We start from the raw sequence: 26,520 nt of genomic DNA, 5'->3' as shown, positions 1-26,520 counted from the left end.
AGGAAGGAAATACACACTACAAGAAAGCAACAACTAAGTCTGAACAGAAATATCAAGAAGTCAGTTTGAATCAGTTATATATGAGTACAGAGAACTATTGGCTGAAGACCGAAAAAAGAAAAAGAAAGTTATATTAGCAAGAATTACAAAGCCACAGCGAGCTTATTGTTACTGGAGGAGCCAGAATGAGATTAAATATCAAATTCTTGAGTTTGGCGATAGTCCATCGGATCACCGTCCGACCCTTCTTCCCGGCCTCGCCCAATCACACCATCAACATAGTTTGTGCCATGCTGATTCGCGCTGCCATATTGCCGGTTCTTCCATTGCTGATCTTGGTCCATCAACTGACCATGGGAGAACTGTTCTCCCTCTTCTGCTTGAATGTCAATTGTAATGTCAAACAATCAACCATGTTAAAACTGTAACATGTTGTAAAACAGAATGTTGCACTTTGATGGGAAAGCATGACAATGAATGCTTATGATCCAATATATCAAAATAATGATACACATATAATTAATGTATATACATATATGACTGTACAATGATGTTGACTATCCAATCAAGAGGTTAGGATCAAGTTAGCATGTGTTAATCAATAAGTTAGATTCTACACTCATGTCATCTACCCATCACCTACTGAAATTATAAAAATTAAAAATAAAAAATAAAAGAGCACAAGTGAAAGGAACCTTGTTCTCTGAAGAATTGTCTTTATTTTTGAGGGGAATTGGTAGAGATTAATCTTACAGACATAAAAGATCATCCCCATTCGGAGATAACATCACATAAGGGAATGGAATTAAACAAAGGCCTATATGTATTTACCGCTTTCACCGTCGGATGCATCAGCTAGCCTTGAGAGTACATCAATCAGTGATTGCTCATGATCCTGTAAGGACAATTGATGAATATAATGATAGGCAAAGCACATTAGAAAATGCAACTTTATGATGTGCTCTTACTTTAAGCAACTTTTTCGCCTTTTCCATCTCTAGAGGATCAGGATGGATAGCGCTAAATATCTTCTCCACCTATTTTGCATTGCAATACAAACGCGGACAAGAACATAACGAGAACAAATACTGATTTTAGTTCCCTTCTTACTAAAAATGAAACTCAGAAGGAATAAAAACACATACCTCCTTGATGACAGAGTCCGTGTGATATATCTCCATATCGTCGGACCCTTTTTTCCCAATCCCATTTTGTGATGGGGGGAAATTGTTCTTGGTATTGTTCTTCAAGGCCCCTCTTCCCCTGCCTGCAGCAGGAATGGTTCCACTAGGACCGGTAGACTTCTTATTTCCACGGCCAGATCCACCATGACCAGCCCGATGCAAGATTCCTGGATCTTCCCCTTCCCACTGAATATCTTCTGGGGAAATCTGTGATTTTAAGTTATTAAGTACAATGGCATCATTTAAAACTGCAGACATGTTAGGTTCCAGGTGTAAGACACATGTTTTCATAACAAACACTCAATTTAAAACAAAAATCAAATTTCATATTCCAGAAAAGAAAAACAACCTGAAAGGTTACTGTGCTGCCTCACAAATATCATGAGTTTTTTAAATTTTATTTCTGGTTAATAATTTCATACTCACTACTATGTGTGAGGTGGGTATGGCATCATTAAGGAAACACTGTCGTAAGGAGTGGATAACAAGATCTTACAAAGTTTAGCTGAAGAAACTATGGTCAAAAAGATATCGAATGCTTCATCATCAAGCAAGTAGCACGCTTGGAGAAACTAATGAGATGCAAAATGCTAATTATTGGCACATTCATAATAAGTATTGTTTAACCTGGATACTACCTCATTGAAAGCATGATATACAGTACAAAATCAAAGATTGGAAGGAAAATAAACATATATGTTATTATAGAAATGGGCAGATGCCAAGGGAGAAGAAAAGTTCACCTCACTTAGATTGACCCATTCCCATGTTTCGTTCTTCGTATTTATATCATAAACCAGAGCATGCAATCCCTGACAATAATAGGGAAAAGGTAAGGTCAATACAGCCTAATAAGGATGATCCACACATATTCAGCACGCGACCAACCTCACGGGGATTGTAGTCAGTTATTACAGCTTCATAGAAGTTATTGTCCTCAGGCCACCTTGTCAAAACTTTCCGCCCAATCAGCGGATCAAAAGTTGAGGCTTCAGAAGGTTGCCCTCTTCCATTTGGACCAGTAGAAGGGTACTGCATGGGCTTTGCTGATGGTGCACTGGGCAATGTCTGACCCTGAAATAGGAAGATAGTTGATACAGCAAGAGAAATTCTTAAGCAAAGTAAAATATATATATATATATATATATGGATTAATATAAATACTTCTAAACATACTGATTTAGGATTCTTGCTCTTGGATCCTGCTGCAGGTGTCCGCTTAGCAGCAGATGGCTGCATGGAAGCAGCAACTTGCTGTGAATTCAATGCAGATGATGGTGCACCCAATGATGAAGAAGGCAACGCCTGAGATGTCTTTTGCCTCTTGCGAGAAGCAGATACAGTTGGACTAGGAACTGCATCATGCATAGGTTGAGCATTATTCAGCAAGCCAGATTGGAATGCACCCCCAGCTTGCCTCCATTCCCTAATGTAATTTGTCACACAATTTTACCCACTATTAACATAAAAAAATTACAAAGCTAACTGGCTTTATTGCATATCACATAATACTATTTGTTGGACTTAAATGAGAAACGGATGCTATTCAATTGATCACCAAACCTTATTCTACGGATGATGTCATCTGCATTAACCCTACTTAGTAGTTCTCTGTGTTCCTCATCGGATACTCTCAACTCTTTCCTAAGTTCAGTAATAAGGCTTTCCTTCTCCTATAAAAATGAAACTTTGAGCCAATTAAAATTATATTGTCAGACAGAAATGAAAGAACAAGTATAGTCAGGGCCAAACAATACGATGTTGATAATCTAAATAGGTTACCCAAGTAATGGCATCAGATTGAGCCTTAAATGCACGAAGGACTGAACTGTATGCCTCTTGCTCAAGGCGATGTATTTGAGCCTCCATATCATTTTGAGCCCTAGGAAATGACCCAACAGCTCTTCCATTCACAGCAACACGTCCTCCTCGTATGCCTCTGTTCTGATGGGATGGTGGGAGATCATCATCCGTACCTGAAGATACACACAAAACGAAATAGAGTTATTACTTAATGATTGGTTATCAGCCGAGAAAACTATATGACAGTAAAAATTAAGATAGATGATGGCAACACTGAAGCATGCCACCAGATCAGCTCACTTGAGCTAACTTAAATACTTACACAAACGACACATAAGATGTTGCCAAATTAGTCAGTTGACAATATAGCACATTCAAACATTGACAAACAATGATCACATCACATACATCCTCACTATCCCAGATTGAATACCAACGACAGAAAACAACTTTAAACCAAATTGATAAATAATTGTCAAAGGATAAGAATTAGTGAAGTTCAAAAATAAATTGGGAAAAAAATAGAACCATTATACCTGTTCATAAAAAGCACTCCTTTCTCCTTTGAATAAGAAAAGAAATCATTAAACATATTAAAGGATTTAACTGAGCAATTGGTAAGGTGCAACAAAAACACTCAAAATAACGCACATGTAGGGAATGCCGACAAAAAGATGAAAGCCACAACTGACAATCATTCAAAAAAATAATTTTGGGAAGGTGCAACAAAATTTGAAACCAACACCTTTAATTAGAAATGCCACATGCCAACCAGTGATATCCTATAGATTCATGCATAGGTCACACAAGGAATTTAGAATCTCTGTCACAAAACACTGTCGTCACTCAAGCATCATGTTTTCCATTAACAAACAAGTAACTGACAATCAATTGCGGCATTGCACATGAAAACTCATAATGAAACAGACCCCTTAATTTCTCAACTAGATCACAAAACCAGTAAGCAAACATAGCAGGATGATTATCTTCTTCAATCCACGTCCTCGACCAACTGAAACTGGTCTAAGCCTTTCCAATTAACCAATGAACTTCCAGGAACACTAAATCACTAATCAAAGTACATTCTCTCTTCTAATTGCACACCAAATTGTACAAGATATACTTGCTTGTGCCAATACCATGTAAAGTGAAAAGTCATCCTATTATCAGCTAGCAAGCATCCAAAGAAGAAAGCAATAAAAACTTCCTCACTGACCACTTAATCCTAGATAGATCTACGCAGGCGCGAAGCTGCCACAGTCTCAACTTAGAAAAAGACTCAGGTTGCATCAAAACCATAAAGAGAAGTTTTTTCATTGAAGAAACCCAAAAACCCTAATCTCAAATAAGGCTCTAAACCCTGATTTCATCATCTCGTTCCCCTCCCCTGCTTCCCATGCCCGTCCTCTCCGATTCCCCTTCCCAAATCCATTCACAACCTAAATGCCAGAGAACCCCCAAATCCCACCCCTTAAAAACCCTAAAAACGCATCAAAAAACAAAAATTTGCAGCAAAACCAACAAATTTGACTCACCACTGCTATCCGAAGGATCGAACTCCATGGAAAAACTCTCCCACAAAGGTATTCCTCCAGCGAAGCACCCCCAAAACCAAAGAAACTACTCAAAGATCAAAGATACCAGGGATCAAGCTCCTTCGCCGGAGAAAACCGATCGAAAGCTAGACATCAACTCCTCTTTCGCAGCGCAGCAAAAAGAACTTAGAGTAGATGCCGAATTCGAGCTCCGGAACGCGAATTCAAGCGAGAATTCGATGCGCGACGAGGGATTTGGGCGGTGCTTCGTTGGAGGCAGACGGGGAGCGGGAGGCTGGGAAATATGAGCGCCGTCGAAGGGCTGGATGATAATAAAAAATTAAATAATAATAATAATAATAAATTAATAAATATATAATTATAATTATTATTAAAATAAAAAAAAAGGAAATTTTGATGGGATCTAGATTCTAGACTAAAACCCGATCCGAAACCCGAAACATGATCGGATTCTTCCTTAACGGATCTAAAATTTAAGACCCGAACCGCAGATCCGAGTTGTCAAAGTGAGCCGATGAAAAGACGTAGAAGTCCCTAACAAGTTTCAGAAAGACCTCTAGGCCACTACTTTCTAAACACCCAATAATATGGTTAATCTTTATTTTATTTTATACGCTAGTGAGTTTGTTAATATGTATAGAAAAAATATATATAGCAAACGACTATTTGGTCTATTGGCATCGGGTCTCTTGTGTAGGGTATTCGTCTCGAATATCGAGTGTGGCTCCCTGAGTTTTATCCCTATTTTGCGCAAGATGAGGGCACAATTCAGTGGTGAGCGTGGCTCCCCCACGTGTTCGTCCATGGGTTTCGGCGCTTGTCGCCTTCCTCAAAAAAAAATAAAATAAAATAAATATATATATATATATATATATATATATATTAATATTAAAAATCTTTGATGAGTAGTTGATAAGTAGGATAACATAAGTACATATCTGTCATTATGTCAAAAAATTCTTAAAAACATCTGAGGATTAATGCTTGGGTTAGCACACTCAAACCACAAGACTCCGTGGTTTGAGGTAAGCTTGACCAGTAAAAGAAAGAATAAAATAGAATTAAATAAAAAATAGTAATTTAATTTTATTAAAAAAAATCTGAAAGAAAATCGAATTATCATTGACATGTAGGGTTTTGATGATTTTTTTATTATTATTTTTATATTTTTGAAGCCCAAGAAGGTAGTGTGCAAGTTTTCTAGGTATTTATAGGTTCTTTTTATTTTAAACTCCTTAAGAAAAAAAAACCCCGAATTATTACCACTCCTTGAACTTTGAAAGATCACTTGGATCTTTTTTTTTTTAAATTTTATTTTACTTATAACAACTTTTCATATTATAATTCAGGTTAAAATAAAGTTTTAACATGTTTATTGATATAAAAAATTATATTATTAAATATTAGATGTATAATTCATTTTAAAAAAAATAAGTTATTGTTTTTATCAAAAAAAATTAAAAAATGTATAATTGATTTTAACAAACAACGAATAATTTCAATTAAAATAGAAAATTATCTCATATTTAGTAACAAATTATTTTATTAAATATTAAATGTATAATTAATTTTAAAAAAATAAGTTATGATTTTAATTAATATATGTGTATATATATATATATATATATATATTTGATTTTAACAAACAACGAATAATTTCAATTATAATAGAAAATTTTCTCATATTTTATATGTATGTATTAAAAAACTATATAAATAAAGGGACAAAATTAATTTACTCTAAGTTAAAACATAATTGTTTTCATAAATGTGGACAAATGACAACTCCAAACAATTTTTTAGGAAAGAGAGTTGAACTCTCAATCTCTCACTTATAAAATAAATGAGTTACTATTCTCCTTAGACAAAGATGATTTCTCATTTATTTTAAAGAGTAATAATAGATTTTTTTATTAAAAATGCTATTACTTGAATTTTCAAATGCTATTTATTATTCATTCTTCTAATTTATTTTAAATTTTTTATTTTATTTTCTCTCTTTGGAGGATAAGTTTTAATATTCTAATTTGGATGGATTAAAATAAGCATTTTAACTGATCTTAAAATCTCTTTTATAATACATACAATTATTTGTTTTAATAAAAAACCAAATCTATTGCGTGCATGCGTTTATACACCACCAAATGGCTTTGGCATCATTAAATAATTTTTTAAAAAACTTTTAAACTTGAATTGGGATCATTAAAAACAAATTTTGATACATAATATTATTTTTTATTAATCTAAAGAACATATTCCTTTCAGTTCAAGGCGCTGCTGGCCTTTGTTAATACTCACTTTGTCCTTTTTGTGAATAACCGAATCTCACATACTAAAAAAAATTGATTATTTCACATAATTTAATAAAAAATTAATTTTTTTTTAAAATTACTTCTAATTTATATCTTCACATTTTTCTCTAATATTAAATCTCAAAAAAAAATTTGAATAGAATATTAAGATAATTTAAAAAATAAATAAATAATAAATGGTTTTTGATATTTAAAAATTACAAATAAAAAAAAACATAGGCCTACGACAGATTAAAAAAAACAGAGGGATTAATTACAAGAAAAATATAGATGCATAAATAAAATACTAAATAACCCACCTCAACATCACATACAAACAAGTGATTTGGATGCACATCATCATATTCCACATTCCGTGAAAAACACCACCAATTGTTATGGCCCCAACCACACACAATAATAAACAAAACCAAATGGTCCAAGCAATTAAAGCAATCAATGAGATAACAAAGACAACAAATAATCATCAAACCAATCAATCAAAATCACTTGATGTTGTTCACGTGTCTAATTGTATGGCATGGTGTGGTTGACTGCACTGCCACATGCTCAGCTTTTTTGGCCTGGCAACAAAAACACTTATTCCAAAAGTTCATGTTTTTCAAGAAACATGCATTGCATGCAAAAACAGAACTGGGAATATATTTGAACAAAGGTTCATCAAAGAGCTGTTTATTGATAAGAAGAAAAGGAGAAATATATAAAGACAAGCAACAAGAATGAGAATTAATACAAACAACATCAACAAGTGAAGAACAACAGGTTTTGCACTCCTTCCACAGAGAAACAGCTACAAGATTGCATATCAAAGGACAAAAAAGATACAGCAGTAAAAATTTTGGATGGTTTTGAGAAGCATTTTAGAAACCAGACCACCCGGCGGGTTGGCTGGTTGCAGTTACCTTCTTTGTCTCTCCGGCAGCGAATCTTTGGGAAATGCTTCCTTGGATTGAGCTGCTGGAGATCTGAGAACCGGCAGCAGGGACTGCAGTAAAACTATCCTGATCAAAACCCCAGGCATTGTTAGCCGGAGCGGAGGCAGGTTGTTTGGTGGGATTTTGGCGGCCGTTTGTGGTACGGACAGATTTGGGTTGGCTGAGGTTAGTTGTAGGCTGTGTTTTTGGCTCATCTGCGAATGCCTGCCATGGCTTTGGATCTGGGCTGGGTGATGCTGAGCTGCCTGTGAACATGGCTTGCTGGAGTTCCCACACTGTTCCTTCAATTTTCTCTCTTGGCTGTGAGACAACAAGCTGAATTATTTTTTAGAAAATGGTCAAATTGATTAACGGGGAAAATTCGCAACTCACTGAAAAAATCATAAACCTAACTAGCAAAACAATGCTAAGGTTCCCTATTCTACAACCCGTGCAAACACAATAAAGAGAAATGATCACCCAAATTTAAAATTTTAGAAGGAAAAACATGAAATAAGATCATGGAGAATTTAGTATTTCATGAGTTATTGACCCTGAGAATTCCATTGGTACGTGGCACACAAACCATTTGCTTTATATGGGATTTTCCTTAAATTTCTATGTTGACTACTCTAGTTTGGATGATTGAAACTCAAGCAGTTATCACAGAAACATCTGGCTTAAAGGACAATTAATGAACAAGGAAAAAATGATGAAGAATTCTTTACCGGAGTGCTTGATTGCACACTGGCGGGAGATGGATGGCTTTTGGTGCTGTCTTTGTTTGTGGCTACCAAAGATGCTGCTCCAATGGCCCGTTTCAAGTCCTGAATTTCCTGCCTCTGTGATCGGCAAATGGCAGAGAGCTTCTCATATTTTGATGTTATCTCAGATTTTTCTAAATTGGTTTGCTTCAGTTGCTCCTTCAGCCTGTTCACTTCTGCCTCTAGATCTTCCTTCCCAGAATCATTATTCTTTACATGATAAGTATTACTCCCGGAACTGATCTTACTTGTATCAAAATCAGCCACAAATGAGTTAAATGCCTCATTTTGGAAGTTTGATTTGATCTCAGTTTGAGATGGTTTTGTCTTTTCTGAACCATGGCCTGGGTTCTCAGGGAAAAAACTTATTTCAAAGTCTTCAGATGGCTTGGCATCAACACTCTTACGCGGGTTTCCCTCTGCACTCCTGGTGGATTGCCTAGGGCGGGTATGCTGTTCTCTTGAAGGGCTAACTCTGCTATCAAGGTTATTTCGGTTGTGTTTAGATATAGCATCGGTAGAGGGTTCATCAAACACAGGGCCTTTCTCTTCCACTATTTGAGCATCTTGTGCAAACTGACTGGCCCAAAACGAACCCATTGGACCACCTATACTGCCCCCAACTGATTTTGAAGTGCCTTGGGAAGACTTTGAGTGGTGCATATCTTTCTCAGGTTGAGGGGAAATATTCCGAACTTGTTCTCTGGAAGTAGGCGGTGGAGGGGGGCTCCTTCTGGGCATCAAAGGGCTCCGCTTGGCTCCTAAATCATTATTAATGCATCAAAATTGCTCAAAAAACCAAGGGCTTGGTAAAACAAAATAACAAAGAACTAGTGGAAACAAAAGATTATCAAAATTTGGGCTTTATTCATCATAAAATGATATAATCAAAACATTGAGGAAGCGGAAACTTGCATCTGTCTAGGCAACGTGGTAATCCTTGAATTCAAGATGCTAACTCTGTGTGTATTGATTAATATGATAACTATACTATCTTACAAAGCATTGGATTATGGCAATGGTTGACATCAAAGAGAAAAATGGTATAGCCAGAACATGGTACAAAGAATTCAGGGCAGATGTCATGTCCCTCATAATGACAGGAGATTCTAAACGCTGGCATAAAACAGTAGGCTAAACCACCCTATCAACTTTGGAGTCATGCTTTCCAGATTCATGCACAGTCAGTGTTAACTGCGTAAACTTAATAGTGTGGATTATGCAATTGGACCAAAAGTACAAGGTCTACCACCCTGAGGATTGGTTCATCAGAACTGCTTCCACAACATGCATATACAAGTAATTGAAAAGAAATGTCACCAGAAGCTGACTTTGGTATAGGTTACCTTCACTATTTGCATCTGAAGTGGGATGGCGCATGTCAGCAGCTGAGGTTGAACCATCCGGTAAATGCTTCTGCAGCTCCATGGGAAGTTGTTGGTTAACACGAAACCAGACCTGCCATTGAAGGAGTTTGATGTCAATAAGAAGCAAGCGGGCAGACATAAGTAAGGTTCTTATCATCTACGAGGTGCTACAGCATGCAGCAATCTAAAACTAACCTAGGTTCATGGAGATGAATGTCCAATCAAGCAAAGCTCTTGCCTGCGTGATGTCGGGTCTGGCGTCCGGTGAGCCTTCAAGCATGTCTTTAATCAGGCTTGTTATGGAAGTGCTGAAATTCGGTAGGTCTGGAATCCGGTAGTTCCCATTGAGTATTTGAAGCTTTGATTCACCATCAAATGCAGATTTGAGATAGCAGATTCTATAAAGAAGGCATCCAAGAGCCTGAAAGAAGAACAATCTGTCATTATCTATGCCAATACAAAGTCGGAAGAAGGAAATTGGTGATTTCCTAGGTTAGCTCTTTCCAATTATGTCAAGGAAATCAGAACTGATGCGTAAGATATAGACTTGTATGGCCAAGCATAATATAAAGCGAGGAGACTGTAAGCATTCATCAAACATTAATCAGGAAAATTACTATTAGCTCTAGATCCACATACTCACCCATATGTCTACTTTCTCACTGATAACTTCCCTTCTGAAGAGATCCCACATCTATGATGAAGCAGTCGAAAGAAATTAGTTTCCTCAGCATGGATAAGAGAAATGATCAATAAATGGTTAATCTAAAACTAATCAAAGGATCCATCTTGTCATACCTCAGGGGCTCTATATGCAGGCGTAGTATGCTTTCTGATATTGTCTTCCTCAATGCCCATCTCCTCAGGCCTGTCAAAGCACTTGTGATTGGTTGAAGTACTACCGAAGTCACACAATTTCCAAGCACCATCAGACCCAAGAAGAACATTTTCCGCCTTCAGGTCTCTACAGCATTCCATAATCCAAATACAAGTGTAATATTTAGTCAGTCCTTCCCCTCGGAGTAATTTCTTATTTACACTACTTCCAATTCGAACTTCAACAAATTTTAGGAATAAAAGTACATAACAATTTTGGTTCTATTCGCCATATATGAATCACCTAAAACAATGGAAGGCCAACATACCTATGAGCAATGGGAGGTGACTGGCTATGCATGGCGAACACTGCATTGCAAACATCTCGGAAAATCAATAAGACTTGCTTCTCATCAAAGTATCCTGCTCCTCTGTTCTCAAGCACACCAACCAATGACCTCTCACAAAACTCCATCACAAGCAGCGCCTCCTTCACCCGGCCCATGTCCAATATGGCATGTGCGACAAGTGTAACGACATTTGGATGTCCTTTAAGCAATCTCATCACCGAGATCTCCTTCATCACAAGGTCCAAAGACTCAGAATCATTACAAATCATGTGCTTGAGTGCATATTGCTTTGATGGGTTTACAGCATCTCGGGCGAGATACACACAAGAGAACCCCCCTTCAGCAATAGCATTGCGAACCTGGATTTTCACATTGCCGACATCAAAAACACGGCCTTCTAGGCCAGCCGGTTCTTTTGGCATGAACTGTTTGAGCCTCCACATGATTTGAATATCAACGACAACAAGACGACAAATCCTAGGTATCTATTAAACCTCTGTTAAAGGTAATTCTCCTTAAATACTAGTTCTTCTTTCCTGATGCAACACACTGGATGATCTGAACCAAAAAAGAAGAAGAACAAAAAAAAAGACAGGAATTTTTTAGAAATTTAACTAAAATTTCAGGTGCAAATAATTCTAAAAAGTAAAAGGTATCTGCTTTCAATCAAAACATGGAGTATATAAGATTTTCAGCAGCAGCGGTAGATCATTAGAGTTGCTTATAAGGTTTGCACCAAATATAAGGTTTTTATAAACGCTACAGTGTCTCCTCTTGTTCTGCAAAGACATGCTGCTCGTGAGATCAGTTCCATTCTTGAGCCGGATTAGCCATGACGATCAACACCCCATTATATCTAATAATTCAGATCTTATGAACAAATATGACATCAAAAAACATGAGATTCATAGCAGCTCCCAATCACTAGATTAGTATCAATTTCCTCATTAAAACATTCAAGCTCCATAACTAAGATAGGATCCAGCCAATTTACCAAGGAAACCCATTAGAATTCACCATATGAGCTAGATCTGGAGCTCATGAACAACAAACCATCAAAATCCATACCATAAATCGGAATTCGTTCCACAAAGAACTCAAAACAAACTGCCCATCCATACAAACCAATCGATCTACGACTCAGCTATTAAAATCACATCAATCTTCAAAGAAAAGCTAAAAATCAAAGGAAAAAAACATTGAAATCACTAGAAAAGAAGCAATCGGGAAGGGATCTAGAGCACCTGCAAGATCCGAGAGCTCAGCAGACCGATCAAAGAGATCGGAACGCTGGATCCCTCGCCGGAGCTCGGAGATCGGAACCCTTTCGCGGCGATTGGAGGGCGGCCGAACTCGAGCTTCTCCGCTTTGAGATTCGTGCCCGGAGAGAAATGAGAAGAGCTCTGCAAAGCAAATGAAAGGGCGAAGTATTTATAGATCTCTTTTTTAATCATTTTTGGTGGTCGGAAACGATTTTAAGGGAAACGGTTTCCTCGATTTTCGTTTTGGCTTTATGTTGAAAAACCCTTTTTGTTTGCAATTACACCCTTGAAAATATTTCACTAGGTTGTTTTACATGCCACCCCCTGACAAATAGCGAAATTACTTGTCATGTCTCACTTTCGTACATGTTAGTATTTCCTATTTTTAACTACTTTTGGTGTTTTTAATAATGATTAAACTCATCAATTCAATCCTTTTTTTTTTAATATTATGCTAATACTTAAAACATATAATTTTAGTAAGTATGAGATTCTTTATTTAAAATAATATATATAATTATAATTTCTTTTAATAAGAATAGAAGATATTATCATATTTTTATATATAATGTTATTAAAAACAATAGGTAAAAAAGAGAGAAGCAAAATAAAATTTAGAGGTGGGCAATCACATTGAAAATTTAAAGATTTCATGGAATTTTGAATTTTTTTTCCATGTAGAAGTGACAGATAAAAATTTTATATTCCGTGTGTATGTATCATTGTGAATGGTATTGTGATTTAATTCCATTACAAAAAATCAATATTTAATTTTTTTCAAAATATGATCGAGAATTTGAAAAATGTATGTGTGCAGTGGTTTGTTTGCATTATAAAAAAAAGTTCATATCGATCTCTTATATAGGAGTTAAGTGTTTTAACCGCTGGATTATTGTTGTTGTGGCACAATTGCTTTTTTTTTAAAAAAAAAACATCTGTTAAAAAAAAAGCAAATATTGGACTTAAAAAAAAAAAAAATTTACAGACATATTTGTTTACCTGATTTCAAAAGGTATTTTGTTTGGCTCCAAATTGGCCTACTCAGGGCTAATCTAGTCAACTTTGAAAAATTGACTCAACTTTGGACTTGGGTCACTCAAAAAATTATTATGTTATTTTTTAAAAAGTCCAAAAAATGTAGAGGATGAATTATGTAATTAATATAAGGTTTTTGAAGGGTGGAATGACAACTTCATTGAAAGAAAATATAATATTTATGAGTTAACATAATTAAACTAATAAGATTTAAATTTGAAAGATATACAAGCATATAAGAAGTACCAACATATAATTAAAAAACCTAATAATAAACTAATAAAACTTCAATCCCATGATTAACTAAATTATTTTTTACTCAACCGGGTCTCACTTGCTCAGAGTGGGCCAACCGTTAAATCATTATTAAAAGTTATTCTAAAATATTGCATGATAAAATAATTATATATTTATAAACATCACATGATTTTTATTTAAAAGTAAAAAATATCTATAATTTTTTTTATAATAGTCAAAATCAAATCTCAAAATCCATTCAAAATGAGAGTATAGTTGCATCTGTGCACGGCTCAAACTCCTCTTTTAAATGAGAGGTACTCATCGTTTATTTATAAAAAAATAATAAATATTATATTATATATATATTTTCCATATGCTTTTGTTGACATACCAATCACATTGCCGACATTTTTGAACAATAAGAAAGAAATCCATGAAAATAATTTAAAAAAAAACTTCGTATGAATCTTCATAGAAAAGTCCGAGATCATACTCACGTGCGAAAAGCGTGACCTTTTTATGGGCCTATAATACCCACAAATGATGGCCCATATCTTATAATAGTGACAGTCTGGTGAAACGTGGCAGATATCAATTGGTTAATCTTACCGTAAACCATCCACCGTTCATATCATCTCGAGATTAAAGCCCAAAGGTTTGGTTGTTTTTGTCGTTTTCTATAGGCTACAGCCTTGAAAAATCAATAAAAGAGTACAAATTCCAAAGGCCAGAAACGCATGTTTTTATGCTTATTCCCCCTCAAGAGGGAAAAAAAAAAACGTGAAATTACCTGACAACAAAACAATTATGGAAATTCCAAATTTAAATTTAAAAATTTATTCATTAAATTAATTGATGAAACATTCTCTCAACAGTTGATGAGTTTCTATCAAGAAAATGAACCATATTTGAAGCTGCTTCTCAGTAGCAAGTTGCCTTCAAGTGCTTGTTAAGAAAAACCAAGCAAATCACAGTCCTAACTCAAAAGGAAAACAACATCCTGCCATCATATTGCATAATTCAATATAAAATTATTCATCTTTTTTTTTTTCTTTCATAAATATGCCGTTGTCACTCAATCACCGAACTTCAATTGTCATAAATATATATATAATGCCGGAATATAAAAGTCAAGGATCTGAAAATTCTGTCCAGATGAAAAAAAGCTCCGGAAGCAAACTGGTGAGATACAACAAATAGTCCTGCACAAATGAACAAAAGATGAGAAGCAATAATAGTGTGCATATGCCACGCGATGTTTTAAGGATTACGACGGGAATGTGATGTTGTACCATTATACAAATTTAAGGGAAAAAGGGAGTTGGATTTTGGTTACCAGGCATGGCATTACTGGAAAATGCTACTCACGGATCCATCGCCGTGAACACGCCAGATAGTCTCAGCAAGAAGGTTAGCTACTGAAAGCACAGTCAGTTGAGGAAAATAGTTATGTTCTGCTACTGGAATTGTGTTTGTGATTATCACTTCCTGAAATAAACCTCCAGATAGCCTTTCAATTGCAGGAGGGCTGCCGAAATGACAAACAGAAACAGATGAATGATAAACAAATTATTGACAACATGACCTCTTTTGCCATTGAAAGGGAAAAAAGACATACAAATAATCAACTGAGTATGCATTATCTAAGCCTTTTATACTTTTTTCATAAGCCTAATGATTGATTGAGGTTGTTTGGCAACATATGCAAAAGTAGTACCTGAAGAAAAAGATTACGACCTCTTACGAGCATTAAATAAGGGTATATAATGCTCAATTAATTTAAGATTCTGTGAACATGACAACTTTAACAAACAATTCTAGGCTAAATTGCATGGTTTAAAGTGCAAAAAAACATTTGAGAAAGCTAACATAAAGAGATGAAATGGGATGAATTTGTAATTGCCTGAAAACTGCATGTGTACAGCAAGCGTAAACTGCTTTCGCTCCCTCTTCTTGCAATAAAGCAGCTGCACTGGTGATGGTTCCTGAATTTTACAAATGTTGAATAGCATGAAACGCAGGAATGGAATGACATGTAACGTTGCCGAGTATTTCATTGGCTAACTCCACACCATTGAAAAGAAAAGAATGCTCACCTGCCGTATCAATCATATCGTCTACCATAACAGCAACCTTTCCTTTCACATCACCAATCAAGTTCATGACCTGAAAATTATGGTTTACTGATGTTAATGAGGATACTAATCAATACAATAAAGAAAATATATTATGATACAAAATGAAGTTAGAAACCTAAACAACACTTATATTTTCATTCCATCTTGGCCAATGATGGATGGTGATACCCTTCTATTCTTCATAATAAAGTTCATCCAATGGTCATAATAAAAAATAATAAGGGTAGACATTATCTTGGAAAACATAATATTTACCTCAGATACATTATGTCCTTGGCGCCTTTTATCAACAATGGCTAAGGGTGCATCAGATAACTTCTTGGCGAAACCACGTGCTCGAGCAACTCCTCCCACGTCAGGAGAAACAACTACAAGGTCTTCAGCAGGTATTTTCTTACTGGCCAGGTAATCCAGAATCACAGGCTGCATAGGTTAAACGGCAAGCTATTAACAAGAAGTTGAAAATGTTCTTTTCTAGTCATTTACTAAGAATATATATATGCATAACCCACACACAAAGCATCAGAGAATTCCAATACAGAAATAGCTTGTAATTCAAGTTTGCAGAAAATTTCGCTGAATACCTGTCCATATACATGATCCACAAAAATGTCAAAATACCCCATTGACTGTCCAGAATGAAGATCACATGCAAGGACACGATCAGCACCTGCTTTCGTTATTAAGTTCGCAGTAAGTTTCGCAGCAATCGATTCACGACCTTGAGTCTGCAAAAGTAGGTAAGTCATGTACTTCACAGAGAAGATTGCCACCAAAACAGATTTCAGTCCCTGGTATGCTACGAATATGAAGGAAATGTTGAAATTCAGAATGATGTTTGTTCTAATTCCATAACTTTATAATATTCTTGAAGCCAGTCAACAACTTGCACATAAGAGACATTGTTTGTTAAGGAGCTGATAGGCACAAACCTTACTTAGATAAAAGGATTAAAACTTCAGAATCTATTATTGACAGTAGCATTTTGGATTTCAAAATTGAAAAAACACACCTTTCGATCTGCTCTAGCATATCCAAAATAAGGAATGACGGCTGTAATAGTCCGTGCAGATGCTCTCCTACAAGCATCTATCATTATGAGGAGCTCACAAAGATTTTCATTTACTGGGGGACAAGTTGGCTGAATAAGGAACACATCACACCCCCGTACACTTTCTTGCAGTTGTACATAAACTTCCCCATCAGCAAAGCGTTTAATATTGATCTTTCCAAGTTCCAAGCCCAAGCAACAGGCGATCTCCTACAAACATAACAGAAAAATAGTAGTAAAAATGATCAGAGAACCCAAAGATAAAGGTATATTACCACTGAAAAGCAATATATTGTTTTGCAACAAATCAATAGCTTCTGAGAATTTGGCATTCATGAAATGGGTTTTTATTTTCAAATGGTTGGCACAGAGCATACAAGGTAAAGAATGAATGTTCTCTTCCACATGTGCAGTTGGAAGGTATCATGCAAGAAAGACAGGTTAGTGCAAATCTGGAACCCAAGCCAAAGGTGGGGGTTGGGCGTAAAACACCGGATGTTAGATAGTTCTAAAAGACTCATTTGATCATTTTCACCTAGGACACAGGACACAGGATATTAAATGGCCACATAGAACTTCACATTATTGATTGTGTGGTCTCTCTTTCCTCTCTATCCTTTTCCTTTTTTATGGTGTGGATCAAGATCACCTTGTTACAATATCAATCACCAGTTATAACTGAAACCATTCTGTATGCTGAATCAATGCAGGCATCTACTAGGAACACTAGCATGGTGAATTTGCTATAATTGCCTACAGTTTTATTCCTATGTTCTCCGACCTTCCCAAGGCCCCTTAATTACCAGGACAATATTTTTGCAGTGTACATCATGAAAATTCACAAGTATCCCACCGAACCATATTTGTTTAGTATCTAGCTTCTAGGTGAGATGGAATAGATAAATATGTCTCCATCCAACAGGTGAAAATCTCCATCTCTAGATACTTTGAAAACACCATTCAATATATATGTCCAAAATGGCAGAAGTTAGAACCTGTGCCAAAGCAAGATTTGCTGTGCCGGAGAAGACCCGCAACTTCGTATCAGACTTTTGAGGGAGTCCCTGTTCCTTGTGCATATCTAGGAGCATAGGTATTCCTAGGTCCCTTGATAATGGTGTGCATATTCTCCCATTAGTAGCTTGGAATGCCTTTGACACCTCACACCTCTGATGCACATGCCAGAAAAATAATAAGAAACAGTTAACATCAGAAAGAAGCATGCTTGGATTAGTTATTGTAAGAAAACATTTTGCAACAATGCATATAGAGACAAGCACACCCCCATCAGCAAACTGGTCCAATACCATGTTTCTAAACAGTAACCAATAAAAGAGAGCCATCAGCAAACTGGTCCAGTACCATGTTGCTAAAAAGTAACCAATAAAAGAGAGCGCTATTCACAGCTCTTAAGTGTCAGTCTAAAATCTAAACATCAAAATAAACGACACGTATGCCGGAAAGGGCTGTCGTGTTCTACACAAAACAACATTGAGGACAACAAAAAAGCAATAAAAGATAAAATCGTGTATGTGCATTGAGGCTCCATGAACGATTTCATAGAAAGTTATAATATTTAATTTACTTAGCAAAAGGATAACTACATTCAACAAGGCCATTCGTAGATACAGAAATACAAAAAATATTTGAAACTATTGCATCAATGAGAGGGGGAAAAAAGAATTTTGCAACTAAAAAAAATGAAAAAAATCCCTTTTTCCCTTCACTTTTTTTTCTCATGATCAAAGGTTTGAAAATCGATCAAAATTTAGTCACTCTTTCCTATACCGGAATAAAAAACTGAATTTTGCAACTGTAAAGAGAACCTCTTTTTCCCTCTCAGGCTCAAAATTTCCAACCGCGCGAGCACCTATGTGAACATCGATCAAACTTTAGTCACCTGTTCCAAAAATTGCACATGAAAAATTCACCAACGCCAATCCCCGGTTCATCCTTACCCCAAAATTCCCACTTCTAAAATTCCCCATCCCACCTCTAAACCTCTTCACCAAATCCACCCATCCGACCATCCCAATGCAACCAAAACCTATAATCCAACACAAAGAAAACAACAAAGAACACTTACAACAGATTCAAAACGAGCCGCCGCACGCCCTAGGGTTGGGAATCCAATCCGAAGCTTGGAAGCGCCGATAGAAGAAGATAAAGCGATGGAAGCCATAGAATTCAAGCAAATGAGATGTAGACAACGATGAACACCGCAACGCTAAGCGATGAATGGCTTCTTATTGAGAAGAATCAACGGGAGATCGAGAGCACGAACCTCCGCCTTTCGAGCGCGCGAGCTGTCTCTCTCGACCTCCAAAAAGGAAAGACTTTTGGGCGGTTGGATGCTTTGAACTTCGAGCTTCTTTCCTTTTTGCGGTCTGGAATAAAACTTTACGAATTTACCCTCAATGTTGGTTTTTAATCTTTGATTTGCCATTAGACTTCATTTGATAAGTGTTTTGCCCCAAACAGCGAACAGCAAACAGACAATGGTTTTTGATTTTATTAATAATTAAAACTTAATTAGATGATATTTGAATTTGGTTTTCATCAATGTTTTAATAACTAGACTGATTGACGACCCGGTTAGGCAAACGGTTTAGGTCCAACCAATTGAACAGGTTGGACTGGCCGGTTCAACAGGATTTAATTTTTTCAAATAAATAAATATTTAAAAATTAAAAACATTAAAAAATAAGTAAAAAAATAAGAAAATAATAAGAAAATAATAATAATAAAGATACAAAATTAAATTACATTTATAAGGTCACAAAGTCTCAACTTTACATAAAATTAAAATTTTTTAAATACAAATATACAATGATACAACTATACAATAAATATTAAAAAAATAAATAAATAAATAAAATATAAGTATACAAGTATACAACAACAATAATGATTAAAAAATAAAACTTAAACCGTTCAAATGTTTAGTTTAACGCTTTAACACTTTAACTTTAATGATTTAATTATTAATTAGTATAAAATTATAAGTTAATTATAATAAATTAATGATAATAAATTATAATATATTAATATCTTTACACAACTTGCCTTTTTACTTTTTTTTTTGCCTTTTTGAAATTTGGATTGAGTTAATAAGTTTATTAACTTTATTTAAGTTTTTAATTATAAAATAAATAAATCAATTAAATAATTTAAATTAATAGATTAGTCGGTCCGGTCCAATAGATTCACCGGTTCATCGGTTGAACTGATTGAACCGGCTGATCCTGTTTTTTAGTACTTTATGTGACTAATCGGACCGGTTTAACGACCGGTTCCCGGTTAAATCGGTTGAACCGGCCTGTCTGGTCCAGTTTTTAAATTATTGGTTTTGATACTGGAGTGGAATGAAAATTTAAATGAAGTCAATCATTGGATAGCCTAATGGTATGACACCAAGGGGGAGGTTATGGGTTCAAATCTCTCCTTTGATAGTACTATTCCCCCGTATTGTTCATACACTGCTCACCCGGGAATTTAGGTTGAGTTTAAAATTCACTACTTCAATATTTTTTTTATTATATAAATCTATTTATGTAGTTTAAAAAAATAAAAATAAATTAAAGAAAAATAATAATAATACAAAGATTAATATGAAAATCCTATAATTAGAAAACCACGGAAAAAAAAAACAATGATTTTATTATGTTGAAAATTAAGTATAGGATGGGTGAATTAATTAACTTTGATCAATTTAAACTAAAAATAAATAAATTTACCTTAATTTACATATTGAGTTGACTTGACTTCAATATGGTATCTTGACCTACTCATCTTAAATGTGGTTTAACAACCTAAATTTTTTTTTGAATAAGTTCTAAAAATTTGAGTTACAGCTTAAAATATCATATAATTTACGTAGCAAGTTTTTTTAGATTAAGTGGAATAGAATTTGGGTCACAAACTCTATCATAATCTATATTAATTGTTAATTTAATTATCATAATTTATATTTTTATCATAAATTTACCAAAATATACGCTAGTAGCTTAGTCCATTCACACGGTCTTTATGTAAGGTTTTTGTTAGGTCTGATGATGTGGATTGGCATTATGTGACAAACCAAGACGTGATATGGCAAAGGAAGATGATGTAGCAATGATGACTTGGCAAAAAGAAAGAGTGACTAAGATAATGATGTAGCTAAAGCTCTGTGACATGATATTTGAAGATATGAGACTAGAAGATCATGTTTGAAGACTATGTGAAATTCCTCTCAATGGTTCATGTGATGATTAATTAATTTTAGAAAGAGCATCAAGTTAAAAGGATCTCTTCAAGAAGGGCAAGTTTTATTTTAGGAATGTTTAGCTATCCTTGGTAAGATCCGTGATGATAAATTATATCTTTGGTAAAACTCCTTTTAGAAAAGATCTATCTTAAAGAGAGTGAGATGAATGTTCTATTGTTAGCAAGAATAAAAGATCATCATGAAGATTGCATGGAACTTAGTTTGGTGTAAAGCTATTTGAAGACACAAACTAAGATAGGCAAGGACAAACCAATGTGATTATCAAGACCATATTTAGCAACACAATCTTAAGGGAGATCTAAGAGCTAATTATGGGCGGAACTATTCAAGGCGACAAATCGCATATTGAAGATTAATTGAAGATTACTTGAGATTTGATTGAAGATTTGAAGATTCAAGTATGGATGATTGGAGATCATGCTTGAAGATATTGAAAGCTAAACTTGGATGAGACGAGATCAAGTTTAGTAACAATATTTCCATGAGTCAAACGAAGATCATTCGGGAAGACCAAACTTGGACCAAGTTTGGAAAGAAGATCGAGAGATCTTCGGTGACCATCTTTGGTGAGATGATTGCGTGTGCCTTGGCAGGCGCGTTCCTCGGGAGAGGAGACTTGCTGAAATAACGCGAGGAAAGAAGCAGCTGCAGACAGGAGGAGCTCGGGTCGAGTCAACTGCTACAAGGCGGACTAAAGGAACCAGTAAGGTTGAAGGTCTCAGATTTGGGTACAACTAGCTAGAACTCAGTCATGTTCAGTAAAGTGGGCAATGTTGCAACTGGATGTTGCAATATTTAACTTTGGAAGGTATCCAAGTTAGGAAGCCGCGGAGAATTCTAAAAGAGGAAAGATCAAATGGACATAGGTCCGTCTATATAAGATATCCTGCTTGAAGATGTAGGATGAGCCACAAGTGAGAGACCCTTTAGTGAGGGTTGAGGAGAGTGTGCATCGGGCAATCTTAAAAGGGTATTCTTTGTCTTGAGTGAGAAAGGGGGAGTTGTACTCTTTGTTAAATTTTTTATTAGTGAAATATTTTGAATATTATATATTTTTATTATTATCTTATATTAACTAAATAATTTATTTTTATTATGAGTAAATTACCTACTACAAATAACTATTATAAATATTTAGATATTATTATCCATTTTAATAATTATAATTAAATATATACGTTAAATAGCTCGTATTATTATTATTATTGTTTATTTTAAAAATTATATATATATATATATTGAATATGTTGCAATTAAATATTATGGGGTATTGAAGATTAACCATCTATTGCTTTGACCAGGGTATCCATTCCCATTCCTTACCTTCCCCAAACATATGCTTCTCTTGAGATATGTGCTCATTCTCATTCCTGGGTAATCAAAACCCCCATCCAAACGCACACTTAGTGCACTAGCACTGTGTCTTTTTGCATAAAATGTTTGTTACAAGGAGGACTCAAGATTAAGGTGAATGCACATATATGTTGAGATATTTATTTCACATTTGTGCACATCTTTAATTTCTTTTAAATAAAGAGTGTTTGTCATAAATTTGTAAAAAAAAAAAATAGTTTATACTTTTTTATTGATTTATTGAAATAAAATGCAAACAGAAGTAATGATTTATAAAATTAATGTGAGTCTATAGTGAGTTGAATGAAAATTAAGGTAGTAATTTTATTATTAAGAAGAGAAGAAAAAAAAACTTAGATAAAGAGACATTAATTGACTCTAGACCAGTTCAAGGGTTGGGCTACTCGCTTAAATCCGAAGGGCGGCCTGAAAATTGGGAGGGTTTGGACAAATATACAAAGCCCGATGACTAGGCCTTGAATAAAATATAGAACCTATTTTAAAAACAGGTCGGGTTTGGATGTTATTATTAAAGCCCGGGGCCGGGCCTAGGACCGGTCCAAATTATATAATATATTTATTAATTAGTTATATATATATACTTATATATATATAATTCAAATATTAATATATTGTATGTGTAAATTTAAGGCATTGGCTACTATTTTGAATTGATTAAATATGAATAGTTGGTCTACTTGGCCTGATTATTGATTATTGTTGATTGTCATTAGCCATAATGGTTTGAATTTTAGATGTTGTGACTGAATAGTATATTTGGTATTCTAATTTTAATGTGTTTTATAGAATAATATTCTGTGGAGTTCACAGATTAATATTATTGTTAATTTTTTTTATAACTTATTTATTATTTGATAAAAAAACTTATTTGGGCAGGTTTGGGCGACCTTGGTTGAAGGTCATAAAATACGGACGTATTCTGACAAAAATTAACCCTATATTATCGAGTTAGACTGAGTTTTGGGTAAGCTTAAATTTTATTAATTATAAATTCAGCTAACTTGGTTTGACTCTGCCCATGGTCTAATTGACTCATTTTCTTACACATGGTCAATGGCAAGTGAATGCAAATTTAGAGTGCTCCTTTTCGTCTACATCATCCAAACGTGTACACACACTTAGATAACGACATTAGTTGACTCCATTTCCTGCACATGTCAATGGCAAGTGAATGCAAATTTAGATTGCTCCTTTTCCTGATCATCATTAAAACTTGTACTTGGCTCCATTTCTTGCACATTGTCAATGCCAAGTGAATGCAAATTTGGTGATCATCATTAAAACTTGTACTTGGCTCCATTTCTTGCACATTGTCAACGCCAAGTGAATGCAAATTTAGATTGCTCCTTTTCCTCAACATCATCTTGTACACACTCTCTCTCTCTCTCTCTCTCTCTCATAAAGCAATTGAATGCAAATGTAGATTTGCCTACCTCTTTCTTGCCTAAGTGAGACAAGTGGATCACCAATATAATTTTTTCTCCTTTTAAATTTTTTATTAAAAATTATCAGGGTTTAGTTGAGGGCACTGTATGACCCACGTTTTTTATTTTATTTTTTGTTCCAACTCTTTACTAACAGTGTTATTTCTTATGGGAAAAAGACCTTCATATCCTTTGCTGGAATTTTGAATTTCAAATTTTATTTGAAAAGACTATATAACAAAAATAATAAACACGCTTTAATTATATTTTAATAGATTGGGATTTTCTTAAAAGGTGTTTAAAACACAATAGGTGGAACGGGAGCCGGTCTTAGTGATAACGAGACTCTAAGCATGATAATTTTTTTTTAAATGTTTTTATTAAATAATAAATACATTATAAAAATAAAAATATACATCATTATTAATAATTACAATAAAATAAAATATTGATAAAAAAAGTAGATATGGGATTTTTTTAATCATTTATATATTACTTACAATGCATCAAAAGACCGAGTGATAACAATAACATAATATCATCCATATATGATAATAATATATAATAGTAAATAAAAATCTAAAATATAATTTAAAAAAATGAATTGTAAGGCCTAAAAATTATGGGGCCATTATAAGATCAAATTTATTTCATATTGAAATTATCATAAATTAAGTATTGTGTTTTAAAAAATATTTAAAATTTTAAGATTATAATTATGTGTATAAGATAATAGTAATTGAAAATTTTAAATATAATTCTTTTAATTCTTTTGAAAAAAAATTTGAATTATGGGGTCCTAGAAAATTACGGGGCTAAGACCAAATTTATTGCATAGTGATATTATTATAAATTAAGTTTTATAGTTTCGTAAACACTTAAAATGTTCAAGATTATAATTATATTATAAGATAATAGTAATTGAAAATTTTAAATATAACATTAAAAATGAATTATGGTACTTTAAAAAAAATTTGGGTCTTATTATAACACCAAATTTATTGGATATTGATATATCATAAATTATGTTTTATAGTTCAGAAAAGAATTAGAATTTTTAAAATTATAATTATGCAGATAAAATAATATATAAAAATATTAAATATAATTAAAAATAAAATAAAATATATGGGGCTCTGCAAAATTGTGGGGCCCTAGGCATAGCCCTTGGTAGACTATGCCTAGGGCCGGGCCTCGGTTGAACCAATTTCACAATTTAATATTTTAAGAACTAAATCTGAAATTTTTTAATTATTATTATGTAACATGTTTTTAATAAGCTTGCCCAACGAAACATTAATGCTATTGTTAAATTGGTAATTGTTCTAATAAATTCGTGGTTAATAATTAACTTGACAATTTTGTTAAAAATAAGAATATTGATTATTTGCATGATTTACGCAAATAATCCCCATTTTTAAAAAATTATATAAAATAATAATTAAAAATTTCAAAAACCCTAGTTAGTGTTGCTAAATAAGGTGAGTAAGCATTTTGAGGGTGATGATCTGAAAGTAATCCCAACGACTTGGAGAAAAAGCAAATTGTGCTCAGTCGAACTTTCTGGTGGATTGGCGATGGGGAGAGGAAGACCATGCTTAAATGTTGTTGAGCTGATTTGTGATTTTCTGCAAGTGTACAAGTCATATTAAGTAATAATAGTGTGTATGAATGCAAGATTGTTGATTATAAGCAATGGCGAAGCCAGAAATTATAAGATAGGGGGTGAATTATAAAAGATAAAATTCAATTAATAAAATTTTTATAAATTTTAAATTTATTCCTATGTTATATATAGTTTAGTTTAAAAAGTTAAGTTTCAAACAATAATTTTTAAAAATTTTACTAATTATATAATTTTATATATTAAATAAATTAATTTATAAAAAACCAAAACCAATCTTGCGCGCCCGCCTTTCTGACAAAGAACATTTGTAAAAAATAAAATATAGATTTTAAAAAATATACTACATAAAAATATAAAATTATTTATAAACATATCAATAGATCAAATAATAATTTTTGTAAATATTTTTAAAAATTATTATATTTTAGATTATAGGTATTAATTTGTAAAAATGATTTGTTTTTTAGATTAAATAAAAACCCTAAAAAAGGGATATTTAAAAAATAAAACTAAAAAAGCTATAATATATATATATATATAGAGAGAGAGAGAGAGAGAGAGAGAGAGAGAGGGAGAGGGAGAGAGAGAGAGAAGTAAAAGGGCAGGAGAGGGTCGGCCATTAAAAAAATTAAAAAATTAAAAATAAAAAACCAATAAAGATATATATATATATAGAATAGTAAAAGGGTGAGAGAGAGGGGGTCGGCTGGGGCAGGGGGCAGAGAGAAGAGAGAGAAGTAAAAGTGAGAGAGGGGTTGTCGGCCGGCGACGGTGGGGGATAGGAAGTACTAGTAATAACTAATTGTGACATTGATAAACAAATTAAAAATAAGTCAAAAGCTAAAATAAACAAGCTAAATTAACAAAGACTCTATCAAACATAAAAGGAAGGTATCCGGACACGGTATCCCCCAAGGATGTTTAGTTCAGCTCTAAACTAGGATATCAAGCTATTTTTGAGTTGATTGGACCATGGGTGCTTCTAAGTCATATTCATCCCTTTCTTAAGTTAATGAACAACCCCTCTATTTCT

At 34.0% G+C, this 26,520-nt stretch overlaps 3 protein-coding genes across 4 annotated transcripts; all 3 read right to left on the bottom strand.

Annotated features, from left to right (window-relative positions):
- Positions 1-40: 40 nt before the first annotated feature.
- On the bottom strand, positions 41-4,843 carry LOC120266859 (protein EMSY-LIKE 3-like). The gene is made up of 10 exons (XM_039274507.1): positions 4,523-4,843; positions 2,967-3,160; positions 2,748-2,857; positions 2,361-2,610; positions 2,073-2,258; positions 1,928-1,996; positions 1,146-1,391; positions 969-1,037; positions 832-895; positions 41-376 (listed from the first exon to the last, which is right to left on the bottom strand). Exons 1-10 carry the CDS (start codon positions 4,548-4,550, stop codon positions 192-194), a joined length of 1,401 nt encoding a protein of 466 aa, XP_039130441.1. The 5' UTR covers positions 4,551-4,843; the 3' UTR covers positions 41-191.
- A 2,656-nt stretch (positions 4,844-7,499) lies between these two features.
- LOC120266976 (AP2-associated protein kinase 1) lies at positions 7,500-12,459 on the bottom strand. Of its 2 annotated transcripts, none has more exons than XM_039274646.1 (8): positions 12,311-12,459; positions 11,046-11,624; positions 10,699-10,864; positions 10,544-10,594; positions 10,139-10,321; positions 9,880-9,991; positions 8,498-9,294; positions 7,500-8,105 (listed from the first exon to the last, which is right to left on the bottom strand). In XM_039274646.1, exons 2-8 carry the CDS (start codon positions 11,507-11,509, stop codon positions 7,716-7,718), a joined length of 2,163 nt encoding a protein of 720 aa, XP_039130580.1. In that variant the 5' UTR covers positions 11,510-11,624; positions 12,311-12,459; the 3' UTR covers positions 7,500-7,715. The 2 variants fall into 2 exon arrangements, with proteins under 2 accessions (XP_039130580.1, XP_039130581.1); XM_039274647.1 differs by having other exon boundaries at positions 7,500-8,090.
- A 2,196-nt stretch (positions 12,460-14,655) lies between these two features.
- LOC120266336 (ribose-phosphate pyrophosphokinase 1-like) lies at positions 14,656-19,128 on the bottom strand. The gene is made up of 9 exons (XM_039273958.1): positions 18,879-19,128; positions 17,788-17,961; positions 16,754-17,002; positions 16,326-16,469; positions 15,997-16,164; positions 15,700-15,769; positions 15,507-15,588; positions 14,940-15,131; positions 14,656-14,805 (listed from the first exon to the last, which is right to left on the bottom strand). Exons 1-8 carry the CDS (start codon positions 18,972-18,974, stop codon positions 14,951-14,953), a joined length of 1,164 nt encoding a protein of 387 aa, XP_039129892.1. The 5' UTR covers positions 18,975-19,128; the 3' UTR covers positions 14,656-14,805; positions 14,940-14,950.
- Between the last annotated feature and the right edge of the window lie 7,392 nt (positions 19,129-26,520).

The sequence above is a fragment of the Dioscorea cayenensis genome, chromosome 8, assembly GCF_009730915.1.
Source record: "Dioscorea cayenensis subsp. rotundata cultivar TDr96_F1 chromosome 8, TDr96_F1_v2_PseudoChromosome.rev07_lg8_w22 25.fasta, whole genome shotgun sequence".
Lineage (NCBI taxonomy): Eukaryota > Viridiplantae > Streptophyta > Magnoliopsida > Dioscoreales > Dioscoreaceae > Dioscorea > Dioscorea cayenensis.
The sequence above is the reverse complement of the archived record's forward strand: the minus strand, read 5'-3'. Positions and strand labels throughout refer to the sequence as shown.

Coding starts and splice junctions, on each gene's coding strand:
- LOC120266859 (XM_039274507.1), bottom strand. CDS start 4,550: ATGGAGTTCGATCCTTCGGATAGCAGTG. Junction 2,611..2,747: donor GACATCATCCGTAGAATAAG/GTTTGGTGATCA, acceptor AAATTACATTAG/GGAATGGAGGCAAGCTGGGG. Junction 1,038..1,145: donor CGGACTCTGTCATCAAGGAG/GTATGTGTTTTT, acceptor AATGCAAAATAG/GTGGAGAAGATATTTAGCGC.
- LOC120266976 (XM_039274646.1), bottom strand. CDS start 11,509: ATGTGGAGGCTCAAACAGTTCATGCCAAAAGAACCGGCTGGCCTAGAA. Junction 10,595..10,698: donor CTGCATATAGAGCCCCTGAG/GTATGACAAGAT, acceptor GCTTCATCATAG/ATGTGGGATCTCTTCAGAAG. Junction 8,106..8,497: donor GTGTGCAATCAAGCACTCCG/GTAAAGAATTCT, acceptor AAAATAATTCAG/CTTGTTGTCTCACAGCCAAG.
- LOC120266336 (XM_039273958.1), bottom strand. CDS start 18,974: ATGGCTTCCATCGCTTTATCTTCTTCTATCGGCGCTTCCAAGCTTCGG. Junction 16,165..16,325: donor TGGATCATGTATATGGACAG/GTATTCAGCGAA, acceptor TAACCTATGCAG/CCTGTGATTCTGGATTACCT. Junction 15,589..15,699: donor CGATATGATTGATACGGCAG/GTGAGCATTCTT, acceptor TGTAAAATTCAG/GAACCATCACCAGTGCAGCT.